Here is a 21,710-nt window from a genome sequence, read left to right as displayed (position 1 = left end):
GTAAAATGAGATAAGTTCTGCTTAGCAAATGTTTATGCGGACCATTTACAAAATCAATCGGCCATTTGGCAAACAAAACTAGTTACAATCTCGTCAATAAATTCAACAGAACATAATGTTATCAGGAATTACAATTGCGATACACAAAAACTTGAACTTGACAGAGCTGACTAAATATATAATGTTTTAATGTTTCCACTTACAATACACTAAATACATCAATCAACGTGAAATACCATTTGTGTTTTATTCGCAGAAACGATATTTAAACCGGTCGTAATAATTAGATTGGTCACGCTATGTTTTCTACCGTGACTTTTTTAAGAATTATAGGCAATCAATATTTAAATTATCTTTGTCGGAGGAGATTTAAAAGAAGAACTCTAAATCCACTCTTTTTTGAATATTATAAAGGCAATGTCGACAAACCTTTTTGTAAAGCTTGATCCATGTGAGGTCGCCCTTGGAGTCGGTGTACTGGAGGCCGAAGAACCAGACCTCACGGAGGCCGATGGTCTTCACCACCTGGTCAAAGAGCTGCTTGCCAGTGGTCGTCTGCTGGATCGCGAACTCCAGCTCCGCGTCCATCGTCGTCACCCGGACGTTCATCTACAATACATAATAAAAGATTAACAAACACTTATGTTTTATTAGATTAAAGTAGTAATCCTCACTGAAACCATTAGTATTTTCTGATACATATTAAGTCGAACGACGCGTTGAGTTTATTTACTGTGTGTATTCCTGATTGACTCAACATGTGTATCACGTGCCTAAAATAATTCGCAATTCTAAATATAACACAACAATGCTGCAAATAATAAGGAAAACTTATACATTATTGTTTATATAGACAAGAGACTAGCATATAATCAAGAAGCAGAATATTCGATATTAAAACCTCTTATAATATAAACTCAAACAATAAATAGTAATAATAAAAACAGAAAAGATAAAAAGAACATAAACGTAACGAGATTTTATGATCATTGCATTAACAGTGTTCCGTAAATAGCTATTCGAAAATCATCGTTAACAATATTTGTGGTCGTATAAACTAAATAATAAGTAAAATCTAAATTAAATCAGATACTTATATTATCAGAAACTATTTTAGTTCTAACTTGGCTATTAATATTATTTACGATAATGTTACTGGATAGTGTGAGTATGATTCCCAAAGTGGAATGAACAGAAGATAAATGTTAATAAAAAAAGGAAACCGAAACAGAAATAGATGCAATTTGTTTTGTATCTATATTTACACGAGTCTGTTGAGCTGGTGCCAAACGGATGTGATCTTCCGGAGCAATTGTGTCATCGTTATTTACAAACTGCTCTCGCATCTAATATTAATTATAATTAATAGACATTCACTTATAGGGAAAGAAGCGCATTGCCGACATTGATTTTGAATGCTCAACTTTGAAGATCAAATATGGTTATAATACATCAGCTACTTGAGAAAGAAAAGAGAAAATATGAGATGTACCGTCATGGCCATTTCCAACGTATGTTGGACGAAATTCTACCAACTAAAAATTAAACGACCACAACTACACCACAGACCCACCATAAAATTCTAAATTTTCTTCTTAAGAGGAGAAAGTTTTTCTAGAAGTAAGAATTTTATAGGCTGTTACCCTACTTATTTTGATGTAAAAAATTACTTATGTATGTATTAGACCTACCCAAAGCAGCGGTTCACCTTCGAAACCTTATCTTATCTCTGTATTTGGCAACTGTTCTAGAGCAATGTTTATGGTTTTAGATACCTCATTACCTAATAATTGTTACCTTGTTCCGAATGATAATTATTGAAATTGTATAAATGACTAATTGAAATAATTATTTTTCCTTCGAGTATCTGAATCGACAATGACAATGTATTAAGAACACCGAGTTTAAATTACATACATATCATGTGACAGTACATAGATTCGTTAGAGGTTAACTTAAAGCTATATAGTCACTTGTTTCTAGTTCCAAGTAGTACTTTATCACGCAATCGTAAATCTATGAACAATAGTCTCGTGAGTGATATTATCGAATGGTGGCTGACAACAATGTACTTTGCGTTCATTCATTCATCGCTACGAGGTCGATTATGATGAGCCTTGAGGCTCCCCTATTATGCTTGCTGCACCACTTGCTTTCAATATTAGTTTTTATACGTGTTTAATTTAATCAATTCCCTCGAAAAAAAGGTAAGTGCGGTTCAGTTTTCTTAAATGAAAGATTTTATTTTTTAAAGACAACATTCATAACCATGATTATATAGTTTTTAAATCTAATTTTAAACTAATTAACACAGTAAAATATCATAATGAGAACAGGAATGAGAAAGAGGGAGTTGATCTTGAACGCGATGAATCAGCGCGTAAAATGTAAGCGGGAGATAAGTTAGTGGCGACAATCTAGGACTTATCGCAGTAACCAACGGATGTTTATGCAAGACTAGCAATTTACTGATTACAAACCTACGCAAGTTACTAAGCGAATTTAGAATTTTCATTGTAATAAAATTTGCTATTTTCTCAATGTTTAAATGTATCCTACATTTAACAGAAGAGACTGTTTTAATGAGTTTCGAATTGGATTTAAATAAATGTACATTCTTTAAGTATTATGAAATATTAGCTACAGTAATATTCCGGAGGTATTTGCCGACAGGTTCCACTGTCAGTAGCGAATACACTTCTGTGCTGTAAGTACTAACGATGGCCTTAATATTGGTAGAAATAAAGTATTTTAACGTTATTATAAATTAAGTTACTGCTGGTAAAAATTAAAACAATTTTGACCAGCATTAACTGAAATAAAAGTCAAAGTCGAATAAAAATACTTGCATTAACAAGGTAATGATATTTAAACGACACACATTAGCATGATCGTCGCTTCAAGGGTACACTGAGAGGCTAAGGCATGGGGGCAAGGTCTAAAAAAACTATAAGCGCCGTTACGCCAGATATTTTTGGTCTTCTTTTATTTTTCCATTGTAAACGACGGAAAATTTATTGTTACTTCGACACTTACAATATACACTTACAACAAATATTCTAGAAACGTAATAAGACTTACCTCAGTGATTGAATTTTTATTATTTTTCTTAAAGTTCGATTTACCTATTCTCTTTTTACGGAACAAAAAATTTAACATGGTTACAAGAATTTAAAGAAATTTAATTACAGACTCTATTATAATCAAGAAGACGTGATCGTCTTAGGTGAGGCCCTTACTCAAATGCGATATCGAGGTATCCTAACTACATGAGTCAAAGGCTACGAGATGATCTCGTATAAACAATTTCAAAGTAATTTATAATATTAACTAGTACTAAAAATATCGTCGGCGTGTTTGAGGAGTGCATCAGTCTTTGCAAACAATTAAGATATGAAGATGATATCACCGACACACTTGCTCTCACGTACGAGATGCGATAATTCTGAGATTACAGCGAACATTGAGGATAAAAGATAGCAAATACTAAGAGAATCTATACAAAAATATTGGTAGAACATTCTATTAACCTTATTACTTGATCCGACATTGACCGATTAATAAAAGTAACTTCTACAAATAGCAATACGAACGTTAATTTCACACAAAAGTCAAAAACATTATTTTGTTCATTTCATTTTTGGCAAAACAATTGAATACCTTGTTTCATCAAAAACATGTATTGTAAAATTTAATTTTTATTATTTTAATGATTTCATAATAAATTAATATCAAGTCATGTTAGACAACAAATGACGTCGCAATACAATACACGATATAAAATAATAAGTAATAACGTGTCTAGAAATTATAAGTCATCGTTACTTTTCAGTTACTTGAATGACAATAATTAACGTAAAAATTACCTAATAGAAAGTAATGCTCGAAGAGGAATATATCACGAAATGTTCTCATCGCATCGACGAATTTTGTTTTCATAATAAGTTAATTGGTGGTAAGTCTTCTAGAATATGAAAGTGATCGCAGAATTTTATGTATGAGTTAATAAAACTGATAACTTAGCATTTAATATTAAAACATTTTAAAGACAAATTTTCTTTTAATTTAAAACGTATTATTAATCATAATGTTAGTTATAGTCAAATAAATTCTACCAAAATTTTAGAGAAAAAGAATCTTCAGAAATCATAATACGGTAGTTTTATTGGAGCTAAAAATAATAACTCATATAATAAGACAACATATAATAATTAAAACGACATGGAAACTGCAATGTGTTTCCTAATGATAAACGATGATGAATAAAATGTAAAAAAAAAGGTTGCACCTACATATAAGGTGCAACTAAGTATAAAAATTACACACGGTCAAGGTAAAATAATTAACACGATAGCACCAGGTGTCACCTCCGCACATATTAAACAAATATAGTTCTTCTAAATAAACATTTTTCTCGGCAAGTCGATTTACACCCACCTTAATAGCAATTTGTTTAAGTCGACTCATAAAACTAATTATAACTATATAAAAAAATTTGCAAGTAAGATTGTTATCATCAGCGGAAAGGTTTTATTTGAAATTTACCGTTTGCCACGGTAATATAATATAAAAAAGTAAAGCATGGATAAAATAACATTATTAAGACTTACGATAACTTAGTCTCGATTAATTTATTTATTAGCAAGACAAATTATATGTATTACAATTTGAATAACGTAACTAAAACTTATAAGTTTAACAACGGTAGATGTTTTATATATTTAAATGAAGATACATTTTTTTGTAACTTAAAAATCATCTTCTGTCAATGGCAGAACAAAGGCTCAGCGTTACAACATCGGGCGCTTAAAATTGAGGGACAGGTGGGATTGAGCAGGTGATACTGTCATATGGCTAACATTATCGGCCACATTAATTTCTCGTTCTTCCTGTTCTTTAGTTAGAAATTACATAAATGATGGTTCATTTGCCGTACATACTAGAACCTTATTTGATGCAACTATTTCTGCGCTTATATCCTCAGAGGTTTTTGAAATATAATAATAATATAATAATAATAAATAATTAAATAGTATTTGTATGAATGAATAATCAGCAGGAGATTGATCGTTCTACGACCGTTCAAGAAATCGAAATGTAAGTGAAACGGCGTGAAACGTTATGGTCACGAAGCATATCGACCATCAAATTAATTTTCAAGTACAACAAGTAATGAATGAGTGACGCGTCAATGTGTTGCGGCTCGCGGATTTCGATTCTGCTGAGATAATGTTAACGTTTGAAACTTTTACTTTGTCATCGGCTGATCAAATATGGTTTAAATAAAATTAATTAAAAAAGGTTTATTATCTTTATTATATTTAGTGATGCCCGTAACCTAACAGATTTCGCCTAAAGCGATCAGTGTCAAAGGATATCAGCATAGGAGACATTAGTGCACAATTTTATGCACATGGTTGCGCTCTCTATTTCCTTAATATCATAACCCGATGGGACGGCAATCCGACAAGACCGGATAGAATTCAGATGCAAGTCTTTTTACAGTATAGTGACGCGCTTTTTTTGGCCAAAAAAGTGCAAACTGATTTTAAGTGGGCATCATCGCCCATAGACATTGGCGCTATAAAACATCTTACCCATTCCTTACATCACCAAAACCTGCTCGGAAATGTTACGAATATCGAATGAATATCTCATGAGTGGCTTGCACAAAGCCCAATTAACATGTAAACTACTACTACTACTGCTAATGGCTTTAAATACTTTATCAGACACGGACGTGTAAGCATTTCCGATGCTATTCAGAGTTTTGTAAACAAACTCCAATAACCTGGGTTATACCACCTTCTAAACTAAATAGACCCACCAGCCAGTCAAACAACATTTATACTTTGTATTGTAATTGTATTGTCACTGACTGCATTGTCAATTTTAATTCAATGGGTTTGGAGGAACTAGTTTAAAATTTAGTTGCAAGACTTGACCTACACATGCTAACAGGTGAGTTTAAATAAAAGTTTGTTCAACCATCAAAATATTTAAGAAATTTTTAGGTAGTTTTATTAGAAAATTGCTATTATATGTGACGTATGAGTCACACGAGAATATGTCTTAGTTTAAACAAATTAAATTACGTAAGGAAAAGAAGTGTTTGTTTATTTAAATTATACTTTTGCATTTTTTTTAAATATAATTTTCAGTAAATTCGATGTTAAAATATAAAGAATGACATCGCAATGGGTTTTAAATTGTTTGAAGTAACAATTTACCTTGGGCACCTAAAGTGACAACTTAACTCTAATTATACGTTAAAAACTTAAATCAATACCGTTCGCAATAGAAGCTAAGTTTAACCATAACAATGGTAGAAGTTTATTGGGTAATAACTGCCCAAGAGATTCAGCTCCTTTTGTTTAAATCGTCCAAATTACTAATCGTATTTGACAAGATGTAAAAAACAAAAGACGTGATGTCATTTCTGAAGCTTTGGGTTCATCATTTAAATTGTATTTATAGACTACAATATCGTACCAAGCTCTAAATACCAAACAACCATCTAACTTTAAAAATAAATTAAAAAAATGTGAAGATTCTGGTTTTCTATTACAAGAGACGAATGCTATACGCCGAAAAAATATTTTGCGGAAAATAGGTAAGATATTATACAAGAATGGTCATGTCAAATCAGAAAAGGTAATCATAAGAATATTTACATAAACATTTGATCATACTAGATATTCGGTATTAAATCAGATAATTACTCTCCAAGCTATTTAAATTTTATAATGGATCATATCTATATCATATCGTTGTTAACTTTTGTCTTATAAAACCATGTTGAGAACACTTTAAAAATATCGACTTATTTTGTAACATGTAATCATCTTATAATTGGGCATGATTGTGATGTAGTACCATCTTTTTTTTAATTATTATATAAATAATCATGAAGGACACAAAAAATACGGAAACGTATATTGCATATTTTTGTCGTATGAGACAAATCACATTTTAAATAAAATCCAAACAATGGATAATAGTCAAAGCTTTACAGGCCGTAATGAGATTAAATAAGATACAATTGAGCGGAAACATGTTATAAGTATGTTTTTGCTCAAGTTTTTGTCAATTTATACATCATTCTCTTGTATGAGGAAGATCCTTGAATATTCAATAAGAATATTTAAGTATCTTTTATTTGAGAATCAATGAATTATTTAAAAGGAAAATCTAAGAGACATGTCATTATTGTTAATATTCTCAATCTTTATTTGTTATCAAAATTACTAGTTAGTGCGTGATCAGTTTAAACGCATTGTTTTATATTCGATTAGTTTCGGTTTGTAATGATTAATGCTTATTATCCGTCAAATTCAGGTCTCTTAAATTACTGGTAACATCGATAACGAAATAAAACTCTATTGTTACCGTATAATTAAGGCCCCTATGGTTATTATGATTTAATCGTTGTTCGTTTTCTGTTCAAGCTCTTAAATTATTTTCCATGAACGAAATCGAAAGCGAAGGCGCATTAGCGAAACAGGAAACCTCCTCTATCCCTCTTTATCGAGTGGTAAAGACAAGGACAGGGAGAAAAAGACGGTTAAAACCGTTTGCGGCAAAATAAATAATAAAATCTTAACCGTCCCATCTTTCATGTTCGGCTGACGTCGTGATGACATCACCTCGACTTGTGAATTGAGTCTATAACTAATATATTCGATGTGAAAAATATATTTAATACTGTTGCTAGGTAAGAATTTCAAGAACGAATTGTGCACGCTAATTTACTTTATAAAGACTTTACAATGGCGGACGGACTCGAATTATAGCGCCAAGCCAACAATAGTGAATTCGTGGTGAAATTATTGCAATAAAAATTCAAACTATTTCTAAGAAGAGAACATAAATGCACACACAATTTAGATATGTATATATAAATGTTTCATAACTATGCACTTAAAATGCTTTATGATATTTCCATTTGATTGTCCTTTGAACGTTATGTAACAAGTACCTGTTTGCCGCCGGCAACCATTTTGCTGAATTTGATGTAACACTGGTGCAAAAGTCACGGTCACATACACACACATACACACAGGATTATTACTGGGGTGATTTAAGGTAATACGACGCTAAAACCGCGTCTGCCGGACGCGGCGGTAGAGTTTGAACTGAACGGTCGCCTGCGGGGATGCGTCTGCGCTGCGCCCCGAGGACGAAGGCTGACGCGCTCACCTGATACCAAATCACACTTTTTATAATGTACACTACCTCAGCCTTTACGTTACTTATAATAAGGACTATAATAGGATATTTCAAATTCGCAAACACAGGTATAGTGGCGACAAGTATTCGTACTATGTAATAGAATGTATATAATTATTGTGTAGCCTACATCGAACGTGCCATAGTCGGTAAGTATTCTATCAGTTTGTTAGTTTTCAATGTATCCAAGAGCTAGATTTTAATTCGCAAACATGTACTGTTAAAATCTGTACGGTTGATCGCCTACAGTGTCACGTTTTTTTTGATATTTTTTATTTTATTTCTAAATTGAATCGTGATCCAATCGATGACTAAATAGCGTTATGTTTTGCCATTACCATGTGAGTAAGAGAACTTTATAGATACCTATATAGGTAATACATCTTACATTAAATGCATAGCATTCCTGGGTTATTGAGTGAATGAAAATATTTATTTTTCTTTCGAGTATAGGTAAATTAGATAAGAGGAAATAGCACCGAGAAGGCTTGAAGTATTTCGATCATATAACTTTTTGCAACTCATTCAGAAAACGCTTAGCATGAGTCTCACTAATAATAGCTCTTATTATTACGACTAAAAAACTGATACATAATATATATTTCTGCATGTATTTATATCCATTATTTGACAGGATGATGCAAATGACGTACAAATGCAGTAATGGACGCATTAGTGCTAAATGCAACCCAGAAATATCTTTATGTAATAAATATGACTAAATGTAGTCTCTTTAAACAGAAACGATAATGTTTCGTGTGCTTAAAATAATTTTAGTTTTGTAACAAACAATCCTATAGAATTGTTACTGTATTTATTGACTGAACGTAATATCTCTAATCTATAAAACATACGTATCGCTAAAATTTCATTTCAAAGATAAATTTAAAGTATAGCTTATGGCTTGAATTTTTGCCATATTTTGTTTGTTTTGTAGTTAAGATGCAGCAAAACAGTCATCAAATGGTAGGCGGCATGATCACCGCCGTTCATACTTAAATATTATAAGTAACTATGAAATTTAAGATTTTATGTCCCTAGAACAAAAAAAATAATCTTAATGTGTATAAAAATTATTACATTAAACCTTTTATATACTAAAATCTACATTGGGTTCACGGTTTTTTCAATGTCCTGTTGTTAACAGCTCGGATCCTCGCAGGAAGTGCGTCTGATACACCGCGTGTTAGATAATTGTTCGAGTGACGCATTTAAAAGATGAGTCAACAGCCTTAGCTCCTAAACACAATGTGCTCGAATTGACATAAGAACACCCGATTTCAAGATTGTTCGTGTAACTATGCCAAGTTTACGCGGCGTACTTTACACGTTTTCGAACGATATTGAAACGTGATCTTTTTCATTATAGTTCTATAAAGTGTGTAGAGGAATAAAGAATGCATCTATGTTGGCACACACACTCCTGAACTTGTGTGTCTATAATATCTCCTGCACAGCCTAGTTTTTAAAGATCATCTGTCCATGTCGTAATCTGCCAGAGACATAATGTTTTCAGAAAAAATCCACTTTATGGAATAAAGTCCCTTTATTTTCCTGTCAAAAACTATACGTTTGATCGTACACAAACCTATTGTATCGATTGTGTTATAGATTATGATCGGTGAAGACAATTTCCGACAATTCGTAAAAACTAGTAAAATCTCTGTCTAAATCTCATTGTCATTGATTAGTTTCATTATATATTATATTTGACACTAAGCCAGAAGGCTATGTCATGTAGTATGGTATGTAAGATGTATTCCGGAACATCTGTATTAGTTGTATTAGTGTATGTTAGTAGTTAAACAAGACGATAACTTTACAGATAATACGAAAAGTTTAGAAATATTGATTTCTATATTTTGATGTACGCCGAGATGGCTCAATTGAACATGTCAATCGAAAAAATGAGGGCTATAATCCGATCAAATAATGTTAACTACATGAACCTCAGCATTTGTACGGGAAACTATTGCTTAGGATAATATTCTGTTACATTTGTATCCATTGTTACTATTATCCTTTTATAAATAAATCCATACGAGCGATATACCTTCTTCGTTCCCAGAAACAGAAGGTATTTTAATGTTGAGCAGATAACGTATCTTCATGACGAATTCTTTTAAATAGTAATACATATTTCATAGGATATTTTTAAATGTAATGATATTAAAAATTAATACGTATGATATAGTATCGAGCCAAGGGATCCCCGCAAGCCTATCTAGTCTTTTTGACTGAAACAAACATTTTTCATAACTGCTCCGCCTAAATCGTAAATTTTAGAACGCAGATTTTATACGCGTTGTTTGTTTAAAATTACTTTTTATTTGATTGAATGAATTGGTAAAGATTAAGTGATACAAAACCGCGCCAATTAAGTTTTTAATTATTTTACGTTTAAGACGGTTTTATAGACTTTTCTAATAAAATCTATAAATATCTCGTACAGTATTACTATACTAGTTTTAGCACGAATGCTATATTGTTTGGAAAGTGATATTTCTCTGACAACGTAGGAATAATAAAATGTTTGTTTTTGATTATTTTATTTTTGGAAGCAAATATGGTAATAGCAATTGCGTTGCTAATCTGATGTTATGCCCTTCGTCATTAAGTATACTTACTAACTTATTTAAACCAAAACAGAGCAATTCAAACTGTAACTATTTGGAGGTAGAATATTTGACGAGTGGGTGGTACTGACCCGAGCGGTCTAAGCAATGTTGCACAACCGGTAATATAACTCATAAAAGATATAAACTTTAATAATATCAAAGATTCACGCAAATCGAACTAACATTTCATGCGTGCACACGAAAAAAAACCAAACAAATAAAATAAAAAAAATGTTTATGCCATGTACATAAATCTATACATATAATATTTCTAGTACGTATGTGTTTATGGTGTCGGCGAGTGAATAGGTGCAGTGTCCACTAACTAGATAACGCGTGTCCCACTTTCTAGCTTCCTTCCTATGGCAAGCTCGACACACGCTTAGCTAAGAAAATACTATACTTGAAATTACACAACACAAAAACGGCACGAATCTTTACTTGTTCATATAATCTATCTTCCCTATATATATTTGGCGAAATCGTTTATTTACATAATGGTTTGCTGAAGACGTTATTTTATATATTTGCATAGTTATTTAGAAAGGTATTTAAAATTATATATATTTGTACATGTAAGTTACGTGAATTAATATAATTGATGTTGTTTTTCCGTTATATTATTCACGGTAATTCAAATATATATATATTTTATTCGATATAAAGGGTTCCTTAGCACAATAATTTTTATTATTATACAACAAACAAGAAAAAATTGCTTTTTTTTTTATTCCTATAATAAGTTACTTCTTTTCGGGGTTAGGTTAAAGGCTTAAAGTATTTATTCTTAGAACTATTCAATATCGAATTTTGTTTGAATTGATAAGAAAATAAAATAAGTCTCAAGGCTTGACATGCAAATAAAAAGTATTTAATTTATGGGATTATGATTCCTAAACTAACGATTATAGGAATTATTATTGAATGTTATCATGCATACGTGAGTATTCTTTTTTAAATCCCGCAAGACATGGTGTAACTCTTATTTTTCATAACACGAAATGCGCGGAGCCGTATTATAATCGTTTAAAAATATTATCACTCTAAACGTATATAAAGTATTATACTATTTTTTTAATCTGTTTACTGTATTTTTTACAATGACGATGATGATAAAAAAGAAAATCAAAATATGGCAAAGAATAAAATAAAAAACAAAATATTAAATACATGCAATTCGTTTGACTGGTGTGATTATTATTTCTATGGTATATATTTTATGTTATTATATATACATAATAATATAAAAACAAAACCTTCTTAAATAATTTTTAAGGTATGACTTATTAAATATAAATAAATCAATTAAACTCTTAGACATATTTTCTATCCTATGGGACATAAGTGAAATAATCTGTACTAGTTTGACATAAACAAATGTCACTAAATATAAAAATAAATTAACATAAACCTGCCCAGTGAACTATCTACTTGAACACCTCACATCCACTAGACATTAGCCAAAATATTTATCATACTGGTGTATTTTTAAGGCCTATATTATTATGCCAATAACCAAATAACTCATCGGAAACATAAAGCAAATAAAAAGACTCAATATTGAGTAGATCATGTAATATTAATAAAAGTATTTGGATTGTTAAAATTTTTTTTTGTCAACATAAAAGTTTGACAATCTCATAAAACCAACTGCTCGTGAATTACTTCAGAAGCAACTCTTTACCGCTTTAGAATGAGCACATTTTAAAGTAAACTGAGATGTAATGTACATGATCATATAAACTGAATAAGTTAAATATGACTTAACATGCTGAAGTGGTTTCATGTTTATTTTTTATTAACTTGTGATTATTATTATAAAATAAAACATCATAAAATAAAAAAAATTAGCAAATGTTAGCATACAAAACAATTGAAAACTAAAATCCGTCAGCTAAACTATATTTATAAAACAAAACAAAACTTCAATCACCAAACAGTGACTAACCAACACATCATTCCCACCGGGAACTATTAATTTAGTAACATATTCAAGTATCTGTAAAACAAATAGATTATTTCAATAAAAAATCATATAAATTTTGTGTACCATGTAGCATTTACTTAAATAATTGTCATATAAAAGATTTTTTCTTTTTTATTTGAATTGTTTAATAAAATGTTAAATAAGGGGCTGTGTTCTGTTTTTTTAACTAAAAAAAAAATCTTATAACATTAATGACTACATTATTGAAACTAAGAATACATTTTTTTAACTGATTGCAATAGTATATTTACTAATAGAATTTTTGTTTTTAAAATATAATGTATTTTAGTTCTCTTATCAACACTTGCTAACCTTAGTGTCACCTTGCTAAATTAAACTATATGAATATTTTGAAGAAGACAAATATTTTTTTATGTTAAAGTTTAATTTGTGAAAGTTTTGTATAAATTTACAAAACAATTATCAATATTTATATTATAATGATATCAGAGACTTGGTTATAAGTATTTTTTTCAATTTTTAGCTGAAATATATGAATAATAAAATTAAGTAATTAATTATTATTTTTAAAATTATAATCATCACTAAACTCAGATGTTATTATATTGTTATCAATGGTTGCTAAACAAACACTTTTACTTTTTACTGGATCAGCCATATACAACCACAACATAATCAAATAAACCATTCATACAATTTACTCCCATTCATGTAAGTAAGAGCTTACTAACATTCGTTCAGTGATTTAATATGCTGTCTGATCACATTGCAATGGTGAAATCAGTAAAAACACGCAGAGACCGAATTCATTCTGAGATGTTAGAAAATACAATATAACTAACGTATGTAAGTTCGTATTAGATAAATTAAGTCTAACTTACCGATTTCGGCATGTTTGCGGTTTAGGATAACAATCTGAAACGAGAAACGACCATATATAAAACATTCGAGTACAAAAATTCCAACTCTAGGAAAGCGGTTGACATGTATCGTAGGCCGCGTGACATTTACTCAGAAAAATGTATGTGAATTCACTGTTATGTGCGCATAAAATCTTTATTTACTTTACAGCCTATTCTTAATGTTTTCTCATAAAATAGATGTATACGGGCGGCGACTGTAAATATGTATTCACCGGCGGGGGTTTATTAGATGTATCGCAAATAAGAATGGTTCGTCATGTTAAAACTTCAAAATTGTGACAATAACAAATATAATTTGTCACAGCAGACAAAACTTACCCAGTAAAAAGAAGAGTATCACCTAATAATCCACATAAGTAGCACAACACACATGAAGAAAGCACACACCCAAAAGAGCCACAAAAATATCGCGATGTGATGTGACAAGTGACTTCGTGACGTGGTATATTGTGTTACCATATATTATATTGTAAAATCTACCATGAGAATAAAACGGTTAATAAAGGAATAGTAGATTTTTTTAGGATCATTGAAGTTAGTATATATTTTTATATATATTTTTTAATGTATTTAATATGTAAAACTTAATAGTTGTTTGCCAAAAATAAGAAAATGATGATTTTTAAAAAGTCATTCGTCTTTGTATTTTATTCTACAAGTTAAAATAAGGGTCTCGTTATGATCGTAATATGTAGTATGTAATTATGTTTAATGCATAAAGTAATTTAATTGTTTAAATTTGTATAAGTTATATGATTTACCATTTATCTTTCACTAGTTTTAGTGCTGCCATGCAATATTACTTATGTGAAATACTGCTAATAGCAACAAGTAGTAAATGTCATTTGAAAGTTGACAGTGACAGCTGACAGTCCGAGCAATATTGGCCATTGGGTGATTATCGAAAAATGGGAGTTTTGTGAAGCGGGTGTTGTAAAAATTAATAAATATATTCCTCATTTTAGGACAATTTACTTTTCGAATTTCATATGTAATAAGTATGTTATACGAAAAATGTATTATTTTTAAATTAATGAAATGACGTTAAGTTTCAATATCATAAATAATGAATTTATAGGTGCTAAGTAAATTTTATTATGTTTAATGATGTATGAAGCTAAGAACCGTACATATTTATTATTTAAATAGGTATACATTGATGAATACATCTCCATATAATGTCGTCTCCAATAAGACGCTTATGCCATTGGGGTCCAATTGCAGTTTTAGGTAAGGAAAGTCTTCTCAGTGAATTTTAAAATCATCATCATAACTTATAATAAAAATGTGTTTAATATATGTATGTATTACCCAAACAGAACACATTATTTTCATATTTGTTGACATACAGGAATTTTCCTTATTATTTTATTAATTTACTAAGTATGTTGAGAACCTTTTATTAAACATGCTTTGCATTAAATATGATAAATGCCGTTCATCATTTCGGTTATAGTATTAAATATAATATTAAATCTATAGTATATTATAATATTAATCATATATTAAAAAATCACCATATTAGATCTGATAACATTATTTTTGAAAATAAATTAAAAAAGGTAATACTTTTTAGGTATAATCAAATTGATAACATGGTCAATGGTACATTTGATGGGGATGTGGTGGCCACCTCACGAAAGTCTCGGTGCTGCCTTACATGCGGCTATGTTCCTAGGTTTAGCTGCTTCTACTCTATACTACTTCCTACAGGCCTTACTCGAAGGTCCAGGCTTTGTGCCCTTGGGATGGAAACCAGTAAGTGTATGCTATATTAATCAAAATACATACATTAAGCATAAACATTATTAACACACTAAACACTAAAAATTTGAGACCACTTTTAAAAACTATTATTGCCTAAATATTAAAAAATACACTACTCAATAGCTAACCATTAAAAATGTCTAAAATGTTGTTCTTTTGTTTATTTCAAAATTAAAATCAAAATATACTTTTTAGTCACCTTAGAAACATCTTTCATAAAATTGTATTTAATGTTAAGTTAGCACAAATTCAGATTCTATCGAGAAGAACTGGCAAGAAACTCAGTAGTATTTTGATGTTATTACCATACACATGTATTGTTTCAACAAGAAATTAACTTAAAATATTAAAATAAAGCTTAAATTCATATTCCTACTTCAGTTAAGGTGTTCTCAAACTTTTGACCTGTAGTGTAAATGCTATGCTGAAATAGACTATATTAATAAATGAGGAGAATTCATTTTTGTGTTGTCTAATTGAAAAAGCTACTACTAATATTTAAAACCTATGCCAGAAGATGCAGCACATTTATATATTTAATTTAAAGATCACACTACTACTCAATACTACTACTCAATACAAGACAACTAAATATAAAAAAGTGTGGACTTATTGATTTCTAGGCAGGATTTATAAAAAAATATATTTTATTTTACTGACATACATAATTATAACGGTGCAAAACAGTAACTACTAAAGTTTCTTAATGGTTCTCCTCGGTAGAATCTAGTTATTTCTAATATTTTGATTTTGTGCTGTATAAATGAATATTAAACTGAAGTTCATTACTACATATAATATACTATACACATATATATGGCATTTTTTAAATAGTTAGTACCTATCAAATCCGCTTTGTATATACATGGCATATACTTCCCTAAATGTGTGGCACATTTGGGTCCAACAAAATCAAAATATACTTATTCAAATAGGCTTTTATTAGCATTTTTGAATCGTCATTTGATATGAGTATAAGTGAAGCTACCCCCGGTTCGGAACGCAAATTCTACCGAGAAGAACGGGCAAGAAACTCCGTAGTTACTCTATTTCAACATTTAAACAACAACTGATTTGAGGGTGCCGGTCAATATAATTCCACCACGCTGCTGCAGTGCGGGTCGGTGAACCATGTTGTGCAATTTATCTTTCAAAAATATCCAGGTTTCGTTCCTTCACTGCCGAGCACGAGATAATACATAAATACAAATTAAACACATGGAAATTCAGTGTTGCTTTCCTTGAACGCAAATATGCACGCGTTCATAGAAACTCGGTCATCTCGAACTCCTAGTTAAATGGTAGCAAATGGAAATACACATCTCTTTGAATCTTGGAACTATTACGGTTAAAGTTTAAAAAACTTAAGATCATGAGAGTAAAACTTTAAGTATAGTTAAAATCTTAAAATAGTAATAGATTTGGTGTGTCGGCTAGCTTATACGGTTGTTGACACCCAAGGTCTTGGTTTTAAACGCCAGGTTGATCCAATAAAGAAAGATTTTAGATATTTCAGTCGAGAATATCTTGAGAATTTCACTGCCGCTAAAGCAGCTGAAATTTGTAAGTACGGAGTACGGAGTACGGAGAGTAAATGTATCGGACGCACGTAAAGCCTAAATGTTTCTGTATTTGACTTTACCCTGATTTGCCGTGCCATGGGTACAGTTATTAGAGTAACGTTGTGTTTGTGCACATACTTGTATACTAAAATATGTCCCGCGCCGATAGCTTGTCTTCTTTGAGAAATGAATCATAGAAATAGGTAGTGATTTTCATAAAAAAGATCAAAACGCTTAAGTTCAGTGAATACCTTAAAGAGTCAGTAACGTCCCTTAAAGTCTCTCCACAACATAAGCAGAGGGCTTGAAGCTTATTCCATACAGTTTAAACACTCCTGCTGCCATGGTTCAGTTTTATTTCGACGTGTGACTTTACCACCAAGAACAATGTCAGTAAAAAACATGCCCATTCTTTCGAGATAATTTTATTCTCTCAACTTTAATTTGGACTTTTTAAAAACATAATAAGTATATAATTATTTTTTTTTGCATAATTGTTAACTGTAAATAAATGTATATGCGTCCTTGTTACAGGAAAATGAGGCTGACACGGATTATCTGCAATATTGTACAGTTTGCAAGGGATATAAAGCGCCGAGATCACACCACTGCAGGAAATGTAAATTTATTTTAACCACAATATATTCTATTTGGTTAACTTAAAGTTATGATTTATATTACGTAAATATTTCCTAGACTTCTTGTATTAGACATTAATTATTGAATTTTATTTAAATATTATTATGTTTAGTATATCAATAACTACTAACATTAAAATCTGTTAAAAAAATGGTTCCAGGTGGCTACTGCATAAAGAAAATGGATCACCACTGCCCGTGGATTAACTGTTGTGTTGGTCACGCAAACCACAGCTACTTTACATTGTTCCTAATATCAGCTGTACTGGGCTGTTTTCATGCTTCTATCGTAAGTCCTTTTTACACGCGTTGTATAAATTGACATACTTTTATGAAATACTTTAAACAAGTTTCATTCAAATAATTGAGCGAAACTTTGCCCATACTTTTGGCATTAATGACAGTAAAAACGATTATACTAGCCATTTTAGGGTCACAGATCCTATACAAAAGAGTCTAGCTAATATTTTTCTGCAAAAGTGTCATAGTCGGTCACCATCAAAAGACCCATTTGCTAGTCTACCGCCATAAACGAAAGTAATAACATGTTTATATAAGAGACAAAAAAAACACAACAAAATGGCTACCGTAAGCACGTTACAGAGAATGCTATTCTAGAAAAGTCGTCGTATTCCAGTAACTTTTACTGTGGTTTAAGTTATTTAACGTCTATTTTAAAGGTGCTGTCCATATGCCTGTACCACGCAATCAACCGCCTGTGGTACATCCACCACGGTACGGGCCAGGAGCCGATGATATACCTCACTCTGACCACGTTGCTGCTCACTCTGCTGGCTACTGGAATGGCTATAGGTGTCGTCTTGGCTGTCGGGACTCTTTTATATTTGCAGGTATTTTTAAAAAAAATACAACGATCGAAAAAAGAGACTATTTCTATTTCTTTATTTTCTCGATGACAGTTCTAATTTGATAGTTGTAGTGTTGTGATCAAATAAGTAATGATATCGATCGCATATATTCATTATATTTTGAACAACGACAAATACAACAAAAACATGCAAATATATATATATATATATTTATAATTATGATAATATTGTCGTAATAATTACTTCGTTTCACTGTCGAATACCTACCCACCTACCTATACTTACTTATTTTACAAAATCAAAATATACTTAATTCAAGTAGGCTTTTACAAGCACTTTTGAATAACGTCATTTAACAACATATTTAAAGTAAAGCTACCACCGGTTCGGAATTTAGATTCTACCGAGAAGAACCGGCAAGAGACTCAGTAGTTACTCTTTTTCAATATCTAAAAATACAGTCATGTTAGTTAAATACAATTATATATGTATGTTATGTCTCCTGCCTGGAAGTCAATAAGCATTAACTCCACGCTTTTTTATCATCAATAATATACTCTTATATCAAATAATAATATGCCTTCTTTACCAATGTATTTTTTACAATTGACTTGAATCTATGAAACGGCAAATTTAAAAAAACCTTCGAAAATTTTAAAGATGTTTGCATTATCAATCAAGAATTAATACGTGTAAAATCTTGTAATTAAATATAATATTAGTTAGTAAATTTGTACAAAAGTATCCAGTAGTTGAGTTTCTTACATTTTGTAAAAAAAATATCGGGTCTGTTATCGTGTTACGTTTATCGATATAGCTCCATCCTTATCAGTTTCTCCGACTCTTGTATAACCTTGTACCTGTGTAACGCATATTTTTATAAAATAATGCATACCTAATGTAAAAAAGACGCTCGTTCAAGTTTTCACAGGAGCTGTAATCGAGGAAATAAAGAAATGGAAATAGTATAATATAACTAGAACTTGGCTGACACGCTACCGCGTGTCTAGATTGACATCCGCTTAAAAAAATATTTTTATTTTATATCCATATTTTTTATGATTCGAAATTAATACAATTTTAAGGTTCTCCAAGGATGGTAGAATAGCTTCTCATCACCATCTCTAAGTGTTGAGTGTATATGATCTGGCAAAGTTTTTTTTATATATATTATTTATTCCTCAATTCTGTTTAGTATGGAAATTATATATTCAAAATCCTTATAATCTTTTTTATTTAAATTAAATTCACAAATATCGCTAGCGAAAGTCATTGTCGCGTCGCCTACCTGATTCACTACACTATTATTATATTTTGCATATTTTGGGTGAAATTGCACATTATATTAAAACCAACATTTGTACTCCATCTTTAACATATTCTAATCACCAGGTACGGGGCATAGTTCGGAATCGGACCACAATAGAAGATTGGATCATAGACAAGGCGGCCTGCAGACGAGAAGAGCAGGGTCTGCCTCCCTTCGTGTTTCCCTACGATTTGGGGTGGAAGAAGAACGTGTACCTGCTGTTCCACGGGTCGCAGTACGACGGGATACGGTGGCCCGTGCTCGACGGCTGCGGGGAATACGACCTCACGGTACGCGCTTAGAGCAACCCACCGGGCGGCCTCGTGAATAGAATTCCGCGAATAACATGGCCGGCGGCGCGCAGGTGGAGCAGCGCGCGCAGAAGGCGGACAAGCGGTCGCGCGCGCGCCTGTACACGGCGAGCCGCGCCTACTCGGGCCGCTGGCTGCCGCTCGTGGCCTTCCCGCGCGCCGCGCTGGCGCCGCCCTGCACCGACGAGCCGCGCCTGCCGCTGCGCCGCGGGCAGCCGCTGCGCGCCACGCGCCAGCGACGGTACCGCCGCTACGTCTACACGTCACACCCTGTGCGAGTTGGCTGCTCTTTTGGGCATAACTTTGCAATGGCGGACGTATTATTATCTCGATTTAATGGTTTTAAAAATATTAAAAAAATACTTATAACACAAAAGTCCCATAAGATTTGAGCGTTATCTAAAAATTTTTAGACTTCGATGCTTCAAAGTAAAACACTGAAAATAACAGACGCTTGCACAATGTTACATCGGTCGGACGGATCATACGACAACAGGCAGTTACTGTTACAAATATCGATTACAAAAATCATTATTACATCATGAATTGTCTTTTTCACTTTTAGATCCGTGTTTCTGTGGCAAAGTCGTTTACTTTCATGATCTGAACCACCTATTTAAATTTGGCGGGAGGTCCAAAAATAACCCTGTAATATTAAATAGGTACTCACTATGAATATTGACCCACCGTCGCTTAATTCCGTGCCGTTCGCAATAAAGAATTTCACAAATAATACACCCACACCATCTCGTCACAGTTACTTTCTGTTTTCCATCTCTAACCTGTCTGTCAAAAAGATCAAGCCAACTTGAACAGGGTATAACGCTGGCTAACGCGCTGGCTGATTGAATCGTTTCGCCCCTGTGCCCATGATTACACGGACTCACCCTTGAATCTGTCCGGATCCTACCGTGTGATGGTGACTATCTGTAACCATTTTTACAGGCACTGGCTCTTCGGCGAGAAATTGACGGAGGCAGGTGAAGGCGTGCGGGGCGCGCGGGGCTGGTTCCCGCGCGCCGCGGCCACGCCCACCGCGGCCACGCCCACCGCGGCCACGCCCCCGGCGCCGGCGCGCGGCCCGGGCCCCGCCCCCCGCGCGCACAAGCACAAGCCCGACTAGCTGCCGAGCGCCTGCGCGGGGCGCGTGTGAGCACGAACGGACGTCGGTCGAGCTGTAAGTTCACGTTCAGTATCAATCGTACAATTTTGTAACCTGCTTTTATAGTATTTTGAATTCAATTTTTTCCTCGGTCGAACATAAATATGTAACGAATAATACTCATAAGTTAGTAGATGAGAGTATAGATGACAAAATTTATTTTTATATAATTATATATTTTTAGAAAAATTTTGTTTGAATTACTTTAGAGAAAGTGTTCCGGTTACTTATCATCGATTGGAAATAAAATTAGCATGAAAATAATGCACTGTAAACAGATTGTATTGTAGTGACTGTTCCTTTTTTAGGACAACTTTAAATAAAATAAAGTGTATTTAAATGTCTATGGAGTATTATAAAAAATGTTTTTATAATTAGATGAATAAAAAACAAAAATATAAATTAAAATGAGT

General features: G+C 32.2%; 2 protein-coding genes across 4 annotated transcripts in view; one reads left to right on the top strand and one right to left on the bottom strand.

The window, feature by feature from the left end:
• Positions 1 to 14,157, bottom strand: part of LOC125065108 (moesin/ezrin/radixin homolog 1) — a 33,496-nt gene extending 19,339 nt beyond the window's left edge. Inside the window, exons 1-4 of one of the 3 annotated variants that reach the window (XM_047672539.1) lie at positions 14,037 to 14,157; positions 13,677 to 13,710; positions 12,796 to 12,846; positions 430 to 609 (exon numbers count right to left, since the gene is read on the bottom strand). In XM_047672539.1, coding sequence (XP_047528495.1) covers positions 430 to 609; positions 12,796 to 12,846; positions 13,677 to 13,688 — 243 coding nt within the window. In that variant the 5' untranslated portion in view covers positions 13,689 to 13,710; positions 14,037 to 14,157. Of the gene's footprint in view, positions 1 to 429; positions 610 to 7,978; positions 8,149 to 12,795; positions 12,847 to 13,676; positions 13,711 to 14,036 lie in introns of those variants that run through there. The other 2 variants (XM_047672541.1, XM_047672540.1) reach the window with 2 other exon arrangements.
• A 437-nt stretch (positions 14,158 to 14,594) lies between these two features.
• On the top strand, positions 14,595 to 21,201 carry LOC125065454 (palmitoyltransferase ZDHHC6-like; the record flags this gene model as incomplete). The annotated part of the gene is made up of 8 exons (XM_047673035.1): positions 14,595 to 14,948; positions 15,295 to 15,476; positions 17,582 to 17,666; positions 17,847 to 17,974; positions 18,366 to 18,536; positions 19,908 to 20,114; positions 20,189 to 20,376; positions 21,081 to 21,201. Coding segments are annotated over exons 1-8 (1,134 nt in total), but the record flags the coding sequence as incomplete, so codon positions are not given.
• Positions 21,202 to 21,710: the final 509 nt, after the last annotated feature.

Source organism: Vanessa atalanta, chromosome 7 (genome assembly GCF_905147765.1).
Source record: "Vanessa atalanta chromosome 7, ilVanAtal1.2, whole genome shotgun sequence".
In the NCBI taxonomy this organism is placed as follows: Eukaryota; Metazoa; Arthropoda; class Insecta; order Lepidoptera; family Nymphalidae; genus Vanessa; species Vanessa atalanta.
The sequence above is the reverse complement of the archived record's forward strand: the minus strand, read 5'-3'. Positions and strand labels throughout refer to the sequence as shown.